Below are 21,646 nucleotides of genomic sequence, written 5' to 3'. Positions count from 1 at the left end.
GGCCAGGATATTGCTTAACATTCTGCAATGCATAGGACAGCCTTCACAACAAAAAATTGTAGAAAACATCAGTAGTGCTGAGGTTGAGAAACCCTGCACTGTAGAGATACAAGTGTAACGTAGAAAAATTACAGTCCTGCCTTCATGAAGCTTGCGGTCCGTGATCTAGTAAATATTGTGTACAGTTGGAGTATCTAGCAATACACCTACTCCAGGCGTGGGTCAGAGAAGAATTTGAGAAAGTGACACATAAAGTTGAAACCTGAAGTATAAATACACTTTAACCATACAAAGAGGTTGGTTGGATTGGTGTAAAAAGTGTTCCAAACCAAGGGAGGAAGTATATGTGAAAATCTAGAAGGTTTCTTTGAATAGCACCTTTGGAGATACAGGTAGGAGTTGGAGCAGAGTTGAACGGGAGCAGTGAAAATCAAGGTCACAGTGAAGTCCCTGTGAGGGACACATGGTAAACAGTTTGGAGTTTGCATCTTGAGGGCTGCTTAGGACTCTGCTTTTTTGTTGTCTTAAAAGTAAGTTTGCTGTTGTCTGATTTTTGAGGATTTTATGTCTTGATACTGGCCAAATGATCATGCTTTAAAAATCTGTTTTCCATAAATTGTAAATATAAATGAAACATGGAAACGTTTTATTTTGTTCTAAGTATTAGCAAGTTCTGAGATTTATTTTCCTTTTCTGTTTTAAATAAATTGTGGAACATAACTAGGTATCAAAAAACCTATAAAACAGTTTTTAACTTTCCCCTTCTTATAGTCCTTATCTTTCCATTGCTTTTGTTTTCCTGTAATTATAGCATTAATAACTTATATTTTTACATAAAATAATAGATCAAAAGTGTTTTTCCATGTGGCTGTGCTGTGCTCATAGGGATCATTTTTAGTGATTATAAACCATTTCACTCAGTGGCTATACCAAAATTTTCTTAACTGTCCTTTTATTGGACATTTAATTTGTTCCAGTTTCTGCTTTTATGAATAATGCTAAAATGAGTATATATATGCAAATAACTTTTTATCTTACTTTTTTTGTTCCTTGTGTGATAGTAAGGTAATACTTGCTTTTTATATTTTAAAATAGGTACTACCAAATAGTACCTCTTGTTTCACTGTGTGAATTCTGAGTTATCACATTAATTTAGGAACTCTTTTTAAAAACCTACAGAAATTATGGAGAAGTCTGGTGAGGAAGGAATGCCTGATCTTGCCCATGTCATGCGCATCTTGTCTGCAGAAAATATCCCGAATTTGCCTCCTGGGGGAGGTCTTGCCGGCAAGTAAGTAGAAGAAAAAGAACTAATTTTGACTTCATTTATAGTTAGTAATTACATAATTTTTGGTAAGAAGTACATCAGTTATCTAAAGATGAAATGGGTTGATAGTTCTTATACTAGAGAAGAACTCTAAAATTTCATCGAGAAGAGCTTTTCTTTTCAAGGCATTATTTATTATACTCTTTGAGGATGAAGGTCCTTCTTTCCTTGGTAAATGAGAACAAATGGATTGTGCAGGATCAAATTCTGAGTGAAATGCAGATACTATGTTCTTGGCAGATATTTAATGAGGCAATTAATTATTGAGTGTAGTTAAGATATGAAGTATTATTTAAAATACTCAGAAGCTTAACAACTGTATGTAATTTAATAAAACTAAAGCATATTTCTTTTTAGGCGCAATGTTATTGAAGCTGTTTATAGTAGGCTGAATCCACATAGAGAAAGTGATGGGGTAAGCTTTATTTTATTTCTTAAGTATTTTAAATAATTTTATAATATAAATACTGGAAATTATGACTGCTTTTCGTTTTAAGGAGTCAGTTAAAATTAAAGGAAGTATATTGAAGTGGAAGGTAGAGATAAAGTTCTGTTTTGTAGGTAGGTTTGCTTTCATTTAATGGGCATCAAATACCTTTTTGTGTGGGCTGTACTTACTTCTTCCCTGTATGTCTGCCTTTCCTTCTCTTTCTCCCTTAAATCTTAATTTTGAGGCAAACAAAGAATGTGCTTTTAAATATGTCAATTTCTCCTCCAGCAGGCTGCTATCATCACTGGAAGTTAGCAATAGTGATGTTATTATTTTAAAGACTAGACCTTTCAGTGCCCCTTTGTGCCCAGTTGAACACCTGAGGATAATTTCTTTCTAACATTCTTGTTGTGCTGTGGGTATATATGTTGAACTGGGATAACCATTTTGTTGTATCCTGCTGTGCTTCATCAGAGCAAAACTCTTTGTCCCTTTACCTTCCTTAGAAATACTGATCAGCTGCTCCTCTGTAGGCTTTTTGTTTTATTTTAATACTAGTACCAGCAGGCAAAACAGTGTCCTTTTTTAAAAAAAACTGCCCTAAATTTCAAAGTCAGTAATTCAAATAACTGTCTTCTCATAGACAAGTTATGAGTTTTCAATCAGAGACAGATTATGAGTTTTCAAGTTTTTGGACATCTGAAAATGAACAACTTAATTTTAACGTGTATGCTTCAAAGATTTAAGGGAGCCAAACATAGTAATGAAACTTGTTGAGAAGAAATAGACTCACCCTCCAAGTCTCTAGCTCCTCTTGGCAGGTCTTGAGAGAGACATCAGCCACTGGTAGAAATTATGTATCATCTCAATTGCATTGTTTTCCAGGGTTCATTATTGCACAGCAATATCATATAATTTCTTTTTTCTTAACAATAAAAGTTACACTGACAAAAAGGGAAATTTTTATAATTAATGCATTTTAGTTAGTTGAGTAAATGATACTATATATTGCTAATAACAGAATTTATACCTTGGCCTAGAGCAGTGATTCTGACACTTTCTTTTGTGGCACATCCCTTAAAGTATTAAGAATTGTACACAAAGATGTGGAAATTAAAAATTAAAAATAAAGATATGTCATGTGATGCATTTAAAGAACCCTAAACCGAACAAGTGAGGATAGGATGTTGATACAACTAAAAAGATGGTAGTAATTGGGAGGTAGAGTAAAGAGAGTCTTACCTCTTCAGCTAGAGTATAGGTTCCACACAGCATCCACCACCAGATTTGGAGGAAATAAGACCTCAAATAGTTATTGATTCATTATTAGCCATATAAGTACTCCTGTTCCCTCATGTGTTTGAAAATGCAACCCCAGTGTGTAATCTGAAAAAATTATTTCATAATATACTTGCTGGATTTCTTGGTCTCTCAAGAAAGTTGGCAACTTTTACTCCAAAAAAAAAGAGTTTATAACCCAGAATTTCTGTTTAACATATACCAAGGATGAATTTTAAACTTTTTTTAAAAATAGAAAATACTTATTATACATAGTAGCTATATAAACAGTGAATAAGTAGGCAACAGAACCATGAAACTCAGAAGAGATGCTCAGGATATAAAACTGGCCTTAAAGACCATTATTATATGAGTATAAATTAAGGAGATGTATAGTTAATCACCTTTATATATAAGCTTTCTAAGACTAAACAATCCACCGTGTAATGAATTGGTGTGGGAGGAGACTATGAAACGTAAGGCATGGTCCCCCATCCCTACTCTCAATGCACCTGGCAATGTAGATATAAACATACAAATTAATTAATAAAAAGGTTTCACGTCATTTACTAAAGGATAAAAAGAAATGACAAAATATAGAATGTGATTAATTGCCATGTGAATTGTACAGTGATTGCTTGGGAAGTCAGATTTTCAGAGAAAAGATTGGATTTGAAGAATGGTTTGAATGGCAGAAAGTAAAGGAGGAGGATGATAGTTCACATGGATGGTCAAGGCGAGAACAAAGTTTAAGCTATCTTTGAAAGAGAGGACATCGTTTTGGCTAGAGCAGAGAATTGCTACGGTGAAAAATAAGAATTCAGGATGCCAGAAGTATTTGTGAGGAGACTGGACACACCTTTTGAACTTTGTATTTTAGAGTGTGGAGACACCATGTGTTTGCAGCATAAAGAATGACAGACTCAAAGGAGTATCTGGTATTTTAATCTGTTAGAAACATATGCAATATTAGATTAAAGAGATGCTGGAAGTCAAGTAGTTGTGAAATGATCACAGAGATGATAAGTATAAACTCATCATTAGTAGGTAGATGTGTGGATTAGAGAAACTTCCTTGTTTACTGTAAAAACTCACTTTTGCAGCCCAGAATCCTATTTTGGGAAACATTACTTTACCCTTGCAGAATAATCACAACCTTAGAAAAATGTTGAACCACAATCACAAGTAGAAGAAATGTACTAAAAAATACAAAAGAAACAGAAAACTGAAGAACTTATAGAGGTTTGATTAAATTCTTAGCTCTTAACTTTACCCACTGTAGCAGTGAGTTAGACACAGAAGTGCTCCATAAATGCTTCTCAGCTTGGTTAGATCTGTGCCATGCGGAAGATGCTGCCAGGAAGTTCACAGTGGCAGGGGCTGATATAGTTAACTTGCAGAATGGGAAAGACAGAGGTATGGTAGAAATACAGAGGAGGAGACAGTTGGGAGGTGTTATTTTTTTTAAATCTTTTTGAATAACAAAAATAATTTTTTATTCAGATATTTTAAAAAAATGAATGCTAGTCAGAGTAAATCAGAGATTATTTAGATTCCTAAAATGTCTGCTTTATGTCCAAGATAGAATTGTTCTGCTGTAAATGCCTATAAGTAGTACCATTAGAAATAGGGATTCATTCATTTTTCTTATATTAAAAAAATCTTTTGATTAATAAAAGTATTTTTAAAAGCTCAGTTGGATATAAGTCAAAGGAAATCATTTAAAATATATTCAGAAAGTTCATTATTTAGGGGACTCTTCTTAAGTTGCTTTACTAAATTTTTGTTTTTTAGTTCAACTTTCTGGAATATGTTCAGTCTTCTTAATATAAGCAATATTGATATTTTCCCAGCTTTAAAATCAAAATCTGTGGAAAAGAGTCAAGTGTGAATTCTTAATAAAGGGGTTCGTGAATCCCCAAAAAGTTTTTGCAAATGTATTTATGTGTGTGCATACACATTATTTAATGATTTAGAGTAAGTCTGTGATTTTCATTAGTTCCTCAGAGGAGTCTGTGACCCCCAAAAGAATAATCACCAGAGGATCAGAAAAAGTAAAACTGCATTTTGCTTTATGTTGTTGTTATATAAGGTAGGGCTCTGGAATCACCCCCTCCCCCGACCGCCCTTCTTTTAAAATGCTAGTTTGCTTGTTTTTAATTGAAGAATAGTTGATTTACAGTGTTGTGTTAGTTTTAGGTGTACAGCAAAGTGATATACAGTTTTCTGTTTTGTTTATGTATTTACATATATATATATTCTTTTTCAGATTCTTTTCTGTTATAGGTTATTATAAGATATTGAATATAGTTCCCTATGCTATACAGTAAGTCCTTGTTTATCTAAAAAAATGCTAGTCTGGTTTTATTACTAGAGTTTAAATTCTTTGAGATCTGGGACTTCATCTGTTTTGTTTATGGCTATATCTCAGCACCTACAGCAGTGCTGAGCTCTCACCTGGCATACACTGAGAGCGCAATAAATACTAGTTAAGTTAGAAATATTTCTTTCTTGTAGTTTGCAAGACTATCTTTTTTTTTTTTTTACATCTTTATTGGAATGTAATTGCTTTACAACGTTGTGTTAGCTTCTGCTGTATAACAAAGTGAATCACCTGTATGTACCCATATATCCCCATATCCCCTCCCTCTTGAGCCTCCCTCCCACTCTCCCTATCCCACCCCTCTAGGTGGTCCCAAAGCACCTAGCTGATCTCCCTGTGCTATGCAGCTGCTTCCCACTAGCTATCTATTTTACATTTGGTAGTGTATATATGGCTAAGACTATCTTTAAGTCATGTATTTTAAAAAATAATTAGAGGTTGCTAATTAGAAGGAAAGTTGATTTTTTGAGCTTCATATTTTCCATGCCAAAAGGTTCAGTTCTTCCCCCAAAGGAGACTTAAGATGCTTTTGAATCAGTATACCACTGATCAGGTAGCTGTGTAAGTTGATGATTTTCCAGTGATAAAGGGGGAACTTGTATTTACCCAGCTCCTACTTGTGCTAAGCCATATCTATATATCTATATCTAAATATTAATTATAGGTAATCTCCTCAACACCCTTCTCTTACAGAGAAGACTAAGAATTGGTGCGGAGTAGCTTGCCCAGGTTGCAAAGCTAGATAAATCGAGTAGCCAGAATTTGAATCTAACTCAGAATGACTCCAAAAACTATTCCCTTTACACCTTTCTATGCAGCCTTTTGAAGATATTTAGAGATTACATATGTGTCTGTACCCCACCTCTGTCTGTCGTGCAAGAAAAATCATTTCCCGTTCTTTAGTGAATCTCATGTTTAATAGTCTTAAAATACTCTTTTTTGATGAGGAATATTTTATAAACTTGTTGAGACTAAGTAGTCAAGCCCAGTGTCTTATTAGTTATTTTTCATTTAAATACACATTTTTATTCTAACTAAAAAAACTTTTTAAGGCATTTGGATTTTGAGAAGGGGAGGGAAGACAGGACAAAAGCCCCCCAAAATCTCCCTGTTCTGTTTTCACGTTATTAAGTTTTATATACAGTCTTCTTTTTAATTTTATTTCAAATAGATCAATTATATTTTTATATCGCAGTTTTAGGATTTTGTGAATACTAGGTTTTTTGTAAATTGTTTCTTGTTTACTTTTTCACTTGTCAAAGCATTTTTATGGAGAAGACCTACCTACACTGTTTGAAAATGCACTAATTTTAGTCACTATTTTTTAAGGTGTCATTTGACATACCACTTCTTGTAGCTGTGTGGTCTTGACCATTTAAGTGACTCTTTAAAATTATTTCACATTGATTGAAGTTTACATGATCCTTGAAGATAACATAATTTATTAGATTCTTTATTAGTCACTGTTAATTGTATCTCATGAAGTCATATTTGAGAATCTTCTAAAAATTATTTTTAACCTGATAAGCAGGGCATGGGACTCCAAAAAACATAGTAAATATACTAGCATTCTTCACTTTCTCTCCACTGTTTTAGCTAATCATTTGAAGAATTTCACTAATGGCAACTGTTTTTTAAAAATTGCTGCAAATAAATATTAGCTAGTTAAATTCCATTAAAAAAAATTTTCCCCCCTTCTCTTTGCTCTCTGCTTGATTTATCCATATTCCTGTGTCTTATTTGGTGTAAGGCAGTGTTTTCATAATGAGAAATTTGATTGTCAAGCTGTGTTAGTCTAGATGACAGTAAAACCTTAAAAACAAAATCTGAGGGAAAAGTCCTAAATTCCCATTTCTGTAATTGCCTTAAATTTATTTTGCAGAATAATTTAAACCATCCCATCTAATATGATTTTTTTGTCCTATAATTTTAATTTTTCTGTGACAGGAAATGCATTATAGACTTCAATATGAAATAATTTGTGGTCCAATTCTACAATAATTTTAACCAAAATTTATTTAGTAAGTGTCTATTTATATGAGGCACTTAGTATGCAAAAACTGTTACCATAGTGTATTCAGAAGAACATTCAAGAGGGACATTGATGTTAATTACACCTGTACACAAATCTGAGTTCTGTCACTTACTAGCACTGTTACCCTGACAAATAACTTAAATCTTTCTGAGCCTTAGTTTCTTCACTTATAAAAACTAGAGTTGCAATATCTATTACATAGGGTACCTGTAAGGATTAAATGAGATTATGTATGTAAAGTTCTTAGCCACAGGCATTAATTTTCCTTCTCTAGGTGGTAGGGAGGATACAGAAAGGAATCGAAATTATCTTTATCTCAAAGATTTTACAGAGATTTGGAGAGACTTGTGAACAGTTGCAAGGTGGAATTAATTGCTGTGATAAATCTATAAACGTGATGTGCTTTGTGTGTGAGTTCAGGTAAAGAAGGTGCAGCTAAACAATAGGTTCCTTTTCTGATATTAATGAAAATCCATGAGAGAGTTGTATAACGGTATTTTGAAGAATCAAATGAAATGGCTGGGGAAGAGGTTTCACCCATCCATTGTCTATCTAGCACAGTAGGACAATGTAATTTGCTATAATATAAAATGACTTAAATGTGGTCATTAACTCAAATTCTTTTCAATTGGCCCTTGTAAATCCATCCCTACTTAATTTACAGTTTGGGTTTTAATGTGTTTTTTATAAAGCAACTACTTTTCTCTCCCCAACTACCACTATTACAGCAATTCACAGAAACATAGATGATTACTGTAATAATAAATGTGTCAGATGGAGAGTGAGATACATCCAAATACAACAACCTTTGATCCAACCTTATCAATAAGCTCAAAGAAGTAAGACAGTTTATCAGTGGTTCTCAACCTTTGCCGTATATCAGAATCACCTATCAGGCTTTAAGAAAATCACCCCAACCCACTGAATATGAATATCATGGAATGGAGCTTTGGCATCTGTATAATTTTTTAAATTCTACAGGTGATTCTGATGTGAAACCAAGGTTGAGCTCTCTATGTGTAACTGTCCACTTGAAGCAGATTTTGTTTGTGTCCTAGGGAGTTGTCAAAGGGAGTTGTTGGTTTGAGGGGTTTTTATTTGGAGGGCAGAGAGGAGTCTTATGCCCTTCATTAAAAGTTCTTTGTGATATACTCTCAAATAGAAAATTTCCTTTTGGCAGACCTGATTAAAGACTGATAAGGTTTACGACTAGCAAGCATTTATCTCATTGTTCCATCTTAACCTTTCCTGAGTGGATTCAAATGAGAAACTTTATTTAGGGAAATAACATTTATTTAGTACAGAAGGAAAGGTAAGGGGGGAAAAAAGAGAAAAATCTTAACAGGGAGCACACTTTATTATGTTCTCTCCACACAATAAATTGTGCAAATTAAAAAAAGTTATTTTGATAGTTAATATGCTTGATGTAGAAAATTGGAGAATTCAAAGAAAAATAAAGCTTCTGAAACTTCACTACCCATTATTATCATTTTTATATTGCTGTATTTCCTTTCTTCCCAGACATTTTACATAATAATATCCTAAAAAATATGGACAGAACAGACATATACCTACACATAAAACATATGTTGTACACAGTGTCATCTCTTGCTTTTTGCCAGAGGGGCGATTTTAAAAAAATATTCAAGTGCTCTGATTTTTCTAATAAACATTGCCATTTATTATGTGGTTATAGTAGTATTATCTTTGTTGAAGAATTATAGAGTAACAGCCTCCAAAGATGGTTAAGAGTTTGTGTCAGATCATCTATATCAGTAACCTTTTTGTATTTTATTTTCCCAACATTTTATGATGAAAACTTCCAAACATATAGAAAAATTGAAATAATAAAGTGAACACCTGTACACCTTCTACCTAGACTCAAGTTTTAACATTTTACCATATTTGCTTTCTCTCTCTCTATGTATACATACATTACTTTTTTTAAAATTAATTAATTAATTAATTAATTTATGGCTGTGTTGGGTCTTCGTTTCTGTGCGAGGGCTTTCTCCAGCTGTGGCGAGCGGGGGCCGCTCTTCATCGCGGTGCGCGGGCTTCTCACTGTCGCGGCCTCTCTTGTTGCGGAGCACAAGATCCAGACGCTCAGGCTCAGTAGTTGTGGCTCACGGGCCCAGTCGCTCCGCGGCATGTGGGATCCTCCCAGACCAGGGCTCAAACCCGTGTCCCCTGCATTGGCAGGCAGATTCTCAACCACTGCGCCACCAGGGAAGCCCCTACTGTTTATTTTTTGTTTTTTTGTTTTTTTTGACTGAACCTTTGACAGCAAATTGCAGATACAATATTTTAGCTGTAAATATTTTGGCATGCAGCTCTTGAGAATGAGGACATTTTTCTGTATACATAACCATAACATTATTATTATACCTAAGAAATTTGATAATAAATTTAATATTATCTAATATCGAGTCCAAATTTTCCCAGTTGCCCATAGAATGACTGTTATCATTGTTACATGGTCTAGTCCAGTTGTTACCAATCAAGCACATTAAGCAAGCCTTTAAATGAAGCTCCCAATTTTTTTTCCCATTAACACTGAATATGAAGAGTCTAAGCCAGCTTTTTATAGGATGTCCTACATTTTGGATCATATGATTGTTTCCTTGTGGTGCCCTTTCACGCGATTCTTTATTCCCTGTTTTCCTGTAAATTGGGAATTAGCTTTATTAGAGTCATGTTAAACATTTTTGGCAAGAACACAGGACGTAACTTTGTACTCCCTAACGCATCACATCAGGAGTCACATGCTACAAGGTTGACTTGCTTTTAGTCTGTCAGCATATCAGTATGATCAGCTTGGATATTAGAGCTTGTTCTGTAAACAGGATTAAGTAGCTACTATTGTAGAAACCTGTAGGTTTTACAAAATTCAATAAAATATAAAAGAATTGAGTAGTTTACTGTTCATATCTTACTATAATGAATAAAATGATTGTCTATTTTTAATCTAGAGATGTTTTTAGTAAAATATTTAAAGACAAAAAGTAAATAGAAATTTTATCCACAGAAGCTTTACAATTCCCTCAAAATCTAGTTTAAATTTATATAATTTTACATTTTGTATCTCCTCTCCTTCCTGTCATTTAGCAGAAATGAAGAATCTAATGGCTTGCTTTTCTGTCCTTTCCTATTGCTTTAAACACTAATTTCCTTTTGTACTAAATAATTACAGCCAATTATTGTTTTTTTAATTAAGTAAGTCAGTTTTAGGAGATGCTTGTGTTGCTGTTGAATTTTAGTAGCCAAGTAAATTTCAGATTAAGCTTCAAGTATCGATGTGAAATAAAACATAAGCTAGTTCATGATCATTTGCTAAAAATAATTTGAGATATTTCAATTGGAAATTTTGTTAATTGACACAAGTAACACTACTTATTTAACGAAATGTTCTCGTGCTTAGACTATATTACTCATGGTAAAGAAATGAGTGTTTTGCTGTGATATGTTATGAAATACATGTGATATCCTAGTTTGTCTACTGACACTGGGGTCTTGAATCTTAAAAAAAGGCCTCCGATGAAGCAGAGGAAAGTGGATCACAGGGGAAATTGGTGGAAGCTCTCAGGCAAATGAGAATTAATCATAGGGGAAACTACCGACAACTTCTGGAGGAGATGCTGACTAGTTACAGGCTAGCTAAAGTAGAGGGAGAAGAAAACCCTGCTGAACAAGCTGCTACAGCTACTTCTTCGAACAGTGATGCTGGAAGCCCAGTGACAATGCAGGAAAGCCATACTGAATCAAAAAGTGATCTTGCTGAATTAGACAGCTGTACTGAAGATGCAGGGACAAAGATGGGTGGTGAAAAACTATGACTTTACTTTGTGATAATATTTTTGTGATCTTTGATTTGATGGTTTTTACTTAGGAAGTATAATGTATGCATTTATATAACCATTTTGTTATTTGAATCTTGGTAAACTAGTTTTATTATAGTCATATAGCCTTGTTTTTTAAGAAGGCCTTTGCATACATCTTTATCAGATAGCTTAAAATTGGCTATTGAGAGTACTTTGAATTTAATAAAATTATATGTCATTTCATATTGTATGCCAGAAATGAGGCTACCAGTTATTAAAGTCAGTAGTTAAATTCATACTCGATAGGATTAGAGATTACCGATTAGCAAGATTACTTTATGTTGTGGAAGAACTTGTTAATGTAGAATTATACTGCTTCACGTATTAGTACACTCATAGTTAGCTTTGTAATAAATTTATGTTTTCTTTAGTAATTTTAGTTCTTCAAAGAATGGCAGATTCTGGCCTGTAATTTCTTTTTTCAAGGATGATAATTTGTGTGTTCTTTGACTTGTTTATATTTTACAACTCTGTAGTTTTATTTTTTAGTAGTTCTGAGGTACTGGATGTGTGGTTATTTTTCCTTTCTCTGTATTCTTTATGAAACATAATTTTTGAAAAACCTATGTATTATTCATACAGCTTTGGTTTGTATATTCTGTATAGCCTAACTACATACATCAAAATGTATGTCAACCAAGTGTTTAGAATGAAATTATAAGTGTTTAAGTCCAAATAAAGCATGTGATGTGGAATAACCTATGCATGTTGTACTTATTTTTAAATTAATTTTTTGAAAACAACCAGGTTTGGTATATTGGAAAAATACTCATTCGAATTTCATTTGTATGTATATAAAATTTAGAAAACTTTGGCTTGGTGCGGTTTTCATTAATTAAAAGGAAAAAATTTTTGAGAAGTCTTGCTTACTCAAAGTAAATCTATTCTGGTTCTTATCCCCTTTTTGTGATACAAAATATTAATCTTTGGACAGTATGGACACATGTAGACATGTCAGAAAATTGCCGTGATGAGCTTTTTAAAGATTGTAAGACTGTGAGTTTTTTTGCTATAAGTATTCATCAGATATAAATGCAAGAATTATAAGATACTTTAAATAGTGGCACATATGAGTTTGTCTTCTGTTAAAATGAATTTTTAAAATACAGATGACTCAGTCACATGGGAAAGTGTTTTTAAAAACAATTATTTTGTATATGTAGAACATTTTAACTTACCTTTTTCATGTTTTATATTTATCATGTGTCTAAAGTTGCATAAGGTACCGTAAGTTGAAACTTTGGAATCTTCGGATGTAGCTGATGTTTTGATCTATTTTTCCAATGCCAGAATATTTTTAAGTGGTTTGAGAAAGAGGAAGGCATTTGGTGGAAAGGGGAGAAAAAACCCAACCAGTTATCTGTCTATGTTAGATAGATCCATGTGTGTATACACACAATATACAGTACACACACCTCTATGTAAAAATTACCTTTTCAAACAAAGAAAGGAAGGTAACTTGTTCATCTAATTTTGTTTTCTTTTGAAATTCAATCCAACCTGGAAGTGGTGTAGGTAAATAATAATAATATTCTTCCTTTTCTCTTCCTGTAGGGTGCTGGAGATCTAGAAGACCCATGGTAGCCTTATAAGCCTTCTAAAATGCTTTTGATTCTGAAAATTGGGGGAAAAAAACTTTTAATCACAATTTTCTTCAGTACAAGGGAAAAAATATTCTTGTGGATTCCCAGCGTTTTGTGATATGAGCAGAAAATCATTAGCATTTCCCATCATTTGTTCATATTTGTGTTTTCTGGTAATTGCCACTTGTAGCATTGCCTGTACTACAGTATTTTTTGCCAACCTCAGGCATACTGGTTACATCTATATTGAACTTTTGACCCTAGAAACCAATGGAGTTATTTCACCACAAATAACGAATATGCCTGAGGTGCATGGGAATATAGTTAGCTGTACTCTGAAGATACATTATGTGTTTTTTTTTTTTTTAAACAAGACACACAACATATAAGCATGTAAGAGTAAAGAATTGTATGAGATGTTCCTTTTTTCAGTTCACCAAGTTGGAAGCCTTTTGCAGCTCTGTGACTTAAAATTTCATTTGAGCAATTTACTATAGGATTTATATTTATTATTAATTGTTATTTAATTTTTTTCCAATTTTACCTGTATTACCAAACTGGGTTCTCCAATAATGTCCAAATTGTAATGTTGCCTGCTTCAAGATAAAGTGTATTTGGCAATAATATTATAAACCTTTACAAATTTTATGCATGTACCTACTACATCCTTCAACTCTCACTAGAAAAATCTCTTGAAACCAAATGGATTAATTTATAGCTATTTATAATTTGCTTTGACATCTCACTGCTGCAAATTTTTTTAAATGAGATTTGCCTTTATAATGTAAATTGTGATTTTTGTTTTACATGTGGGTTTCTATAGTTTTAATTTTTCAGCTTTTAAGATACAACAAGTTTTGTGTAATTTGGTATAATTTTTAATTGTTTACGTTATTTTAAAAGCTCAGAATATCACACTGAAATGACTATAAATACATTTAAAATTATCTATTTTAGATCTAAGGAAATATTACAGAGATATTTTCATGGGTTCAGTAACCTTTCATTTTATAACATTGGGCACGGTACGGAGTGGCTGTCACATAAGGTACTTGAAGATTATTAGTTTAATTCTATTTTTACAATAACCTTGAATCCTTGAATTCTTTTGAGTTTTGCATGTATCCAGTTAATGCTGAACATGAAGAGTGAAATATTTATCTAAAAGAAGCTATTGGGGTAGGAGAAGCAATGAATGTATCCATTTGTACATGGTTTACATGTTGTGGATGCTTTGTAAACATTTTCTATCTGTTTAAATTGTGTTTCAGCAGGATGTAATTGCCCTTGTGTGTAGTTAAAATGAGTCATCATCTGGTCCTGTGTGAAATGGAATTCATGGTATTTTCTGTAACATTTTCCTGAAGCTGTTTCTGGAGAGCCACACATTTGAATACAGCTTTCTTGATCATTTGATTTATTGTGCACCTGATTTTTGGTCTAAAAAGGAATTATTGCCACAACATATTTTATTTATTCTTTAGATTTTAGCCTTGTAAGTTGAAGTGCTTTACATGATAATGTTAAAAGCTGTTTGTCCCTTGACTGGGTTTGGGGGGTTGTTAAAAGCTAGGGAATGAAGAATGCAAAATGGTTTGTTGTTCAAACTGTCCACTCTGATCCAACCCTGTACTGATAGTACCTTTCCAGTATGATATTGTGATGTTTCATACAATGCAGTGAACATAACCAACTTGTTACCTAAATAAAGAATTGATAAAAACAGTGTGACATATTACTATTTCATATGATATTTAAAAATGAAAGTCCAGTTTTGAATGTTATTTTAAACATTTTATACAGTTAGAATATTTATTATGAAAAATTCCATACAAAACCATGTAGTTGAATTATAATTCCAAGGAAGAATTAACCAAACTCTAAAGGACAGTACTAAGTAACCCCTTATCCACTCCAAAAACATTTTTTATACTACTTAAAAAAATCTTTTTTAGGGGGTTTGGTGGTCCTGGAAATATAAATAATGTGTGAGTTAGCAAAAGAAAAACCCATATTCAATCCTTATTAATCTGAATTCCCTAGTCTAGCTGTTCTCAACCATTTTGGTATCAGGACGCATTTATATTTCTAAAAATTGAAGATCCCAAAGAACTTTTGCTTTTGTGGGTTGTATCTGTTGATATTTATTGTATTAGAAGTTAAAACCGAGAAATTTTACATACTATTTTAATTCATTAAAAATAAAACCATTACCTGTTAACATAAATAGCATTGTTTTATGAAAATAATTATTTTGTAAACAATTTAGTGTGCAAAGTAGCACTGGTTTTCATTTTTGTAAATCCTTTAATGTTGTACTAGATTCTCCTATCTGCTTCTGCATTCAATTTCTTGCAATGTGGCACTGTGTTCGAAGTATATGAAGAAATCTGGCCTCACACAAATATGTATTGAAAGAGAGTATTTTAAAAGCTTCAGATAATTGTGGATATTCCTCTTTGATACATTATCAAAACTTCGGAATGGGTAGTTTCTTGAAGGTTAGTTGCAGTGTGAAATCTGAAACTTTATCAATCAGTTTTGTTCTCTGTTACATTAAAATCCATTTGATCTATCTCGCAGTGTGGATAGTAGATCTTTGACTTTGCATGATTTTATAATATCATGCATTGGTCATTTGGAAAATACTGGTTCATTGAATTATGCAGTTCTTTAGAACATTGACATCTTATTATGCTATGTTTATAATGTTAATATAACTGATCTCATCAGAAAAATCTTTTAAGTATTAGAAAGCTGTCAAGCTCACAGTGATGGATACAGATTTTTCAAAATTCTAACTTTCATTTGAAAGGGGAAATTTTATCATTGGCAACAAATATTGTCAGTTGTTTTCCTTAAGTGACAGGGCTTTCTTCATTCATTTCAGAGAAAATGTCTGCTGAACAACCATAGTCTGTGAGTCATTCTTTCAAGTAAAAACATTTTTCATGAAAAGTGGCTACTAGTTCAGCACACATCTCAAATAATCACATAAGAGACAGCCATCACACTACAGCATACTATATAGCCAGTACTTCTCATTTCATCATATAGGATATTAAAAAGATGTGTACTCAAGGGTAGAGGTGTAATGAAATTTTTACTGCTAAAGAACATTGTTAACTGAAATTGACTAGTTTGATGCTACTTTTTTGGTTCATGCTGGGGTGCCTATAGTTTTGTCCACCATTTCTTTTGCATAGTCAGTGCAAATGTCAGTACTTTGAAAAAGAATAAGTATTAGTATTATTAAGAAAATAGTTTTGATTTCTTGGACCTCCTTGAAAGGTTCTCTGGGACCCCCAGACTTTCAGAGTTGCTGCCTCATCCTTTTGGACAAATTGACAGTGTCGTTTATTCCAAATATTAGTGTCATAGTAAGTGAATCTTAAGACATACAGATCTGACATAAAATTTACTTGGGGGAGAGAGGTGGTGTTTATATGTTTACTGTTACACTGATACTTAGCAAGATAAACAAGGTGGAGGCTTTAATATTGTGTTGGGTTTTTTTTTTCTCCCAGAAAATTCCTGTGATGGGTTTCAACTTGGAAAACTCATGACTTAAGATTGTTTAACAGTAGAGTTTGATTTTTGTATGGCATATATTTGAATTATTTAAATCTTTTAAGAGGTCTTCAATTATTGTAGATTTATGTTATTTCTTTGAGACGGTCTCACTTCAATATTGAATTTTTAAATTCATATTTTAAATAAAATCATTTTACCATGACTGAGATGTCATTTCAGGTGGGCCAGATAAAGACAGGACTTTTCTTTTTTAATGGTGATTAAGTGGATCAGGGTTTTATGCTGAATTTTTTTTTTGTTGTTAGATTTTAAAATTTTCTGAACAAGGTTCAGGGAACAAGGTTGGGGAAAGTTACCATGGAAGTGTTTTTTTTTTAAAGCACTCTTGGGAATTCCCGGGGGGTCCAGTGGTTAGGACTCTGCACTTCCACTTCAGGGGGCATGGGTTTGATCCCTGGTTAGGGCGGCCAAAAAAGAAAAAGCACTCAATTTCTGTTACAAATTTCTCACCCAGTTACGTAATTACAATATTTACTTAAGATACTTATTACTTGGCTTTTTGGTTTTAAGTGTGTTTGGATAGCCAAGAATGACTGCAACTCTCATTTCTCCCCAAGCCAGCTTTATTCTCAGATGTGTAGGATTCAGTCGGGTCTTGTCTTTTCATGGTCTGTCAAGCAATTTATGTTGCTTGAGTTAAACTGAGTTTTTATTCAGCTTCAGTCGTTGAAGTTAACCTGAAGATGTCCACTGATTTCCTTTTGCTAGCCAAATCTTATCCTTCTCCTGAATTTAGATTGCATTTTTAAATGACATCCCGTATTTATATTTCTTCTTCCAAATTGCCTTTATTTGTATTTTGAAATTAGTCTGGTTTGATAAGGGAAAGAATTTGATAAAGATTTTAGGACACATTCTGTTTTGGGTAGCTAAATAGTATTATTGAAAAAATACCATGTGATTTTCACATATTAAAACAATGCACAGTGTGCGTAAAATCTGTAAGATAGTCAAAAGCTAATGTAATCATTAAGACTAGAATTTAAGTTATTTCAAAGCAATCCTGAGAGTTACTTGCTTTTGCAAATAAATTATTAGGTGCACATTATAACAATTTGCATTGTCTTTTTGTTTTTTTTTTTTGGCCACACCATGTGGTTTAGGAGATCTCAGTTCCCTGACCAGGGATTGAACCTGGGCCCACGGCAGTGAAAGCACCAAGTCCTAACCACTGGACTGCCAGGAAATTCCCATGCATTGTCATTTTTTTATGCTCAGTTGCTGTGTAAGAGTTTTTTTTTTCTATTCAATTTTGGGGATCATTCTGTAAACCTTAATGAAAATGCTAAGCAAGTGTTTATTTTTGCCCATTGTTTTGGTGACTTATGTATGTTACATTGTAATTGGAAGTAAAACAGTGTAGCTACTAATACAGAGTAAGTTGCTTTTCAGGCAGCATAGCTACTGATTCTCGCTTCTTGCTGGCTTTCCTGGCAATGGTATCTTCTCCCTTATTTATTTATTTAAAAAAATTAGTCTTAGATAAGACTGGTTATAATTATTGTAGCACTTTGATGCTATTGAAGAATACTCCTGAATAGAAAGTCAGTGGTTTTAATTGTTATAGTTTCTTTTGGAATCTACAAAGCTTTTCATGAAGAGTTCACATTTTTAAATTATGTATAGTCAAAAATAAGCTAATAGTCTTGAGAATTTTCATGTAGTTTAAACTCTCCCTAAAATGTTATGATTACTAGAGGAAGTTCTAGGGTACCGGTTCTCCAGAGTGGTTCTGCTTTTTTTCTGTTATTTGTTGGGATTCCATCTAATATTTCATTTGAATAAAGGTTCTTTGAAAAGTTTGAAAATCAGTAGGCTCAGAGAGTGTATACGTGACTTAGGCAGAGGAAACTAGACATTACTCTTTTACAAGAAAGGAAACTCGATAAGAACAGTGTTTGAGCTGTGAACAATATTTACAGGCTTTGATTTGGTGATCTACCCAAGTATTGTTATTCAACTATATTTATAAAGGTGGGGAAGGGGGTGTTGGGTTGGAGCAAGAGTCAGCTACACAGCCACATACCACCTTTGGTTAGCTTTGAGTTTTCAGGGAGTATTGGGGAGGAAAGAGTGTTATTCCCAGCGTCAGATTTGAATTTATCTGCTCACATTAGTACCTCTACATCCCCCTCTTCCATAAAACAAGCTAATGGTTCAAAAAATAAACTGGTGTAGTATTCCTTTGTGTGACCGCACCACAATGTATTTATCCATTCCCGCATTGAGAGAGATTTAGATTATTTGCAACTTTTTAATATTTAAAAAACGAATGCAGTGGGCATCCTGGCATATGTCCCTTGAGCACGTGTACTAGTGTTTCTCTATTTGCCTAGAAATCAAATTAATGGGATATAGAGTATGCATATCTTCAAGTTAATATTGCAAATGCATTATACCAAAGGTGTACTAACATACTTTCACTAGAAATGTATGAAAATTTCTGTTCCTCTGTCCCTCCCTATCCTCAGTAACACTCAGCAAATATTGTCAGGCTTTAAATTTGCCAGTCAGTTGAATGTGAAATAATATCTAATTTGCATTTACAATTACATGTGAGGGAGACATCTTTTCCTGTATGTGTTGGCCATTTGAGTTTCCTCTTTGAATTGAATGCACATGGCTTTTACCCATTTTTCTTTGGGGTTGTGTTTTTCTCATTTATTTGTAGTTTTTTTTTTTATGTAGTGAGGATACTAGTCCTTTGTTACATGTTTTGCAAAACCCAGTCTTCATTCTTTTACTTTGTGTATGGAGTTTTTTGTTATTTATCCATCTTTTTCTTTATGGTTTGTGTTACTGTCTTAAGATGTCATTGTCATCTCAAGTTCTGTATTCTCTGTTTTCTTTCAGGAGTTTTAGAGTCTTCTTCCCACCTCCCAAGCACATATATTTAGATTTTTATTTCATCCTGAACTTACTGTTGTATATGGTATGAAATAATCCTTTCTTTTTTTTTTTTTTGCAAACAGGTTAATTGTGCCAACACCAAGCCAGCCCTGTCCAATACCAATTTCCCATATGTGTATGATCCATTTCTAGTTTCTAAGTTCAGTTCTGTTGTCTTTTTGTCTAATCCTATGCAAATATGATACCATTTTAATTACTGTAGCCTCATAAATGCTGATACCTGGCAGGCATGCATTGTCTTCATCTTATATAAACCTAGTTACTTTTAATAAAAATACAATCAATAATCTACATTCTCTAATTCTTAGTAGCCTGCATCCGTTTTGGAGATCTAATACTGAAAACTCTTCACCTTACCTATGAAGATTACTTTGTGTATTCCTGTTGCATATTTACATTTTATTTATTTATTTATTTTTGGCTGCATTGAGTCTTCATTGCTGCGCGCGGCCTTTCTCTAATTGTAGTGAGCGGGGGCTTACTCTTTGTTGCAGTGCGTGGGCTTCTCATTGTGGTGGCTTCTCTTGTGGAGCACAGGCTCTAGGCACACGGGCTTCGGTAGTTGTGGCCCTCGGGCTCAGTAGTTGTGGCTCACGGGCTTAGTTGCTCCACGGCATGCGGGATCTCCCCAGACCAGGAATCGAACCCATGTCCCCTGCATTGGCAGGTGGATTCTTAACCACTGCACCATCAGGGAAGTCCCACATATTTACATTTTAAACTGTAGACTGGTAATCACATCCATCATTCTGACCTCCTTCCTTCCCCTATAAGATTGGACCAGTAAGAGTGCCCTGGCATGCTCTGTTGGAGCTTAAGGCAAAAGGAAAATTAAGTAATAATTGTCACTTTAAATTTTTTGATATTTCGTGCGTCATGGTTTTTGCATTCATTTTGATTCTTTTAACTGTTGGCATTAAAATATTTATCTTGATTACCAAATTTAGGCACCCCTTATATTTTGTCTCCAAGGCAAGTGCCTCACTTTTATCACCTTAGCCCCAACTGATAAATATGTTAATTCCTGGGCCTTTGAAGTGACTGTCTCTAGACAGTTTTCCTGTTTAAAGGCAGACATTACCACGGAGGAATAACTCTCCCTACTAGTCCCTTTTAGCATAGATCAATTTTTTTTTTCCTGCGGCACTTAGAGAAATGGGGGGAAGGCTGGTATAAGAAGAGAATTCTGTGCTCTAGAAGCGGCTAGTTGCTACTGACTTTGCTTCCTTAGGCGGTGAGCCATCTTTTTATAGTTTGAAAACATAATGCTGAGGGAAATAGCAAGTTCCAAAAGGATGTCATTTATGGAAAAGCTTAAATCTCCAAAATATATTTCTAAGTGAACTTTTTAAAAAAAATATTTTAGTATCTTTGAAATTGAGAAGTGTCTTAAATCAATGACATCTTACAATTGCCATTGGCTAGGCAGCTGTCATGGCATAGTTGCACCAACTTGTCATAACTGTTCATATTTTAATTTCATAATTAGGTTTTGTCAAAGTCTAAGTCTTAAAAACCTCTGTTACAATAAGTATAAAATAATCCTAAGTGTTATTAAAGGATTGTTTCATGGTTTAATTGGCAGCATTTTTTCTTAGTTATACATAAAGGAATGCTGCGTAAATAATGAAATTTTAAAGTTGATGGAGTATGATACATAATTTATAGACACATAATATGTATAAAACATGCATGGGAAAAATACACATTAATTTAAGACAGTAGTTACTTCTTCAGAAGCATTGGGAAGTGTGAGAGTTTTATTTTCTCCTCCCTCAAAAATAAAGTTATAAAAATGTTAACATCTGTTAAATCTGAGTAGTAAGTAAGGGTGTCTTACATTCTTTTATGTAATTTTCTGTATGTTTGAATTTTTAATAAAATTTTGAATTAAAAAATAAAATACAGAAACTAAATGAATTCAGTGGTTCTGGGTTGCCTTCCAGGAAGCAGGCACCAATTTATAATCCCAACAGTATACAACAACAATGCTCATGTTTTCTGCTTTCTTGCCAGTATTGCACATTGCCAATCTTGTGGGTAAAATATTGTTATTTGTGATTTTCTTGATTTAATTCTCAATTATTTGATTACTAGTGAGATTGAATTTTTTTCTCATTTTGGTAATTCTATGTCTCTTATCAAAGCTTGTTCACATAAGTTGCTTATTTTCTATTAACACATTGATCATTTTTTTTTATTGATTTGTGAGAGCCCTTTATGTA

The 21,646-nt window shown here is 33.4% G+C and overlaps 1 protein-coding gene across 4 annotated transcripts in view; it reads left to right on the top strand.

The window, feature by feature from the left end:
* PPM1B (protein phosphatase, Mg2+/Mn2+ dependent 1B) overlaps window positions 1–14,645 on the top strand; it is an 81,066-nt gene extending 66,421 nt beyond the window's left edge. For 3 of the 4 annotated variants that reach the window (XM_059943450.1, XM_059943449.1, XM_059943446.1), the window contains 3 exons: window positions 1,180–1,291; window positions 1,685–1,742; window positions 10,984–12,036. In XM_059943450.1, the coding sequence (XP_059799433.1) occupies window positions 1,180–1,291; window positions 1,685–1,742; window positions 10,984–11,289 (476 nt within the window). In that variant the 3' untranslated portion in view covers window positions 11,290–12,036. Of the gene's footprint in view, window positions 1–1,179; window positions 1,292–1,684; window positions 1,743–10,983; window positions 12,037–12,888 lie in introns of those variants that run through there. The other variant, XM_059943448.1, reaches the window with a different exon arrangement.
* The last annotated feature ends 7,001 nt before the right edge of the window (window positions 14,646–21,646 follow it).

This window comes from Balaenoptera ricei, chromosome 13 (assembly GCF_028023285.1).
Source record: "Balaenoptera ricei isolate mBalRic1 chromosome 13, mBalRic1.hap2, whole genome shotgun sequence".
NCBI lineage: Eukaryota > Metazoa > Chordata > Mammalia > Artiodactyla > Balaenopteridae > Balaenoptera > Balaenoptera ricei.
Note: the sequence above shows the minus strand (reverse complement) of the source record. Positions and strands in the feature narration are given on the sequence as shown.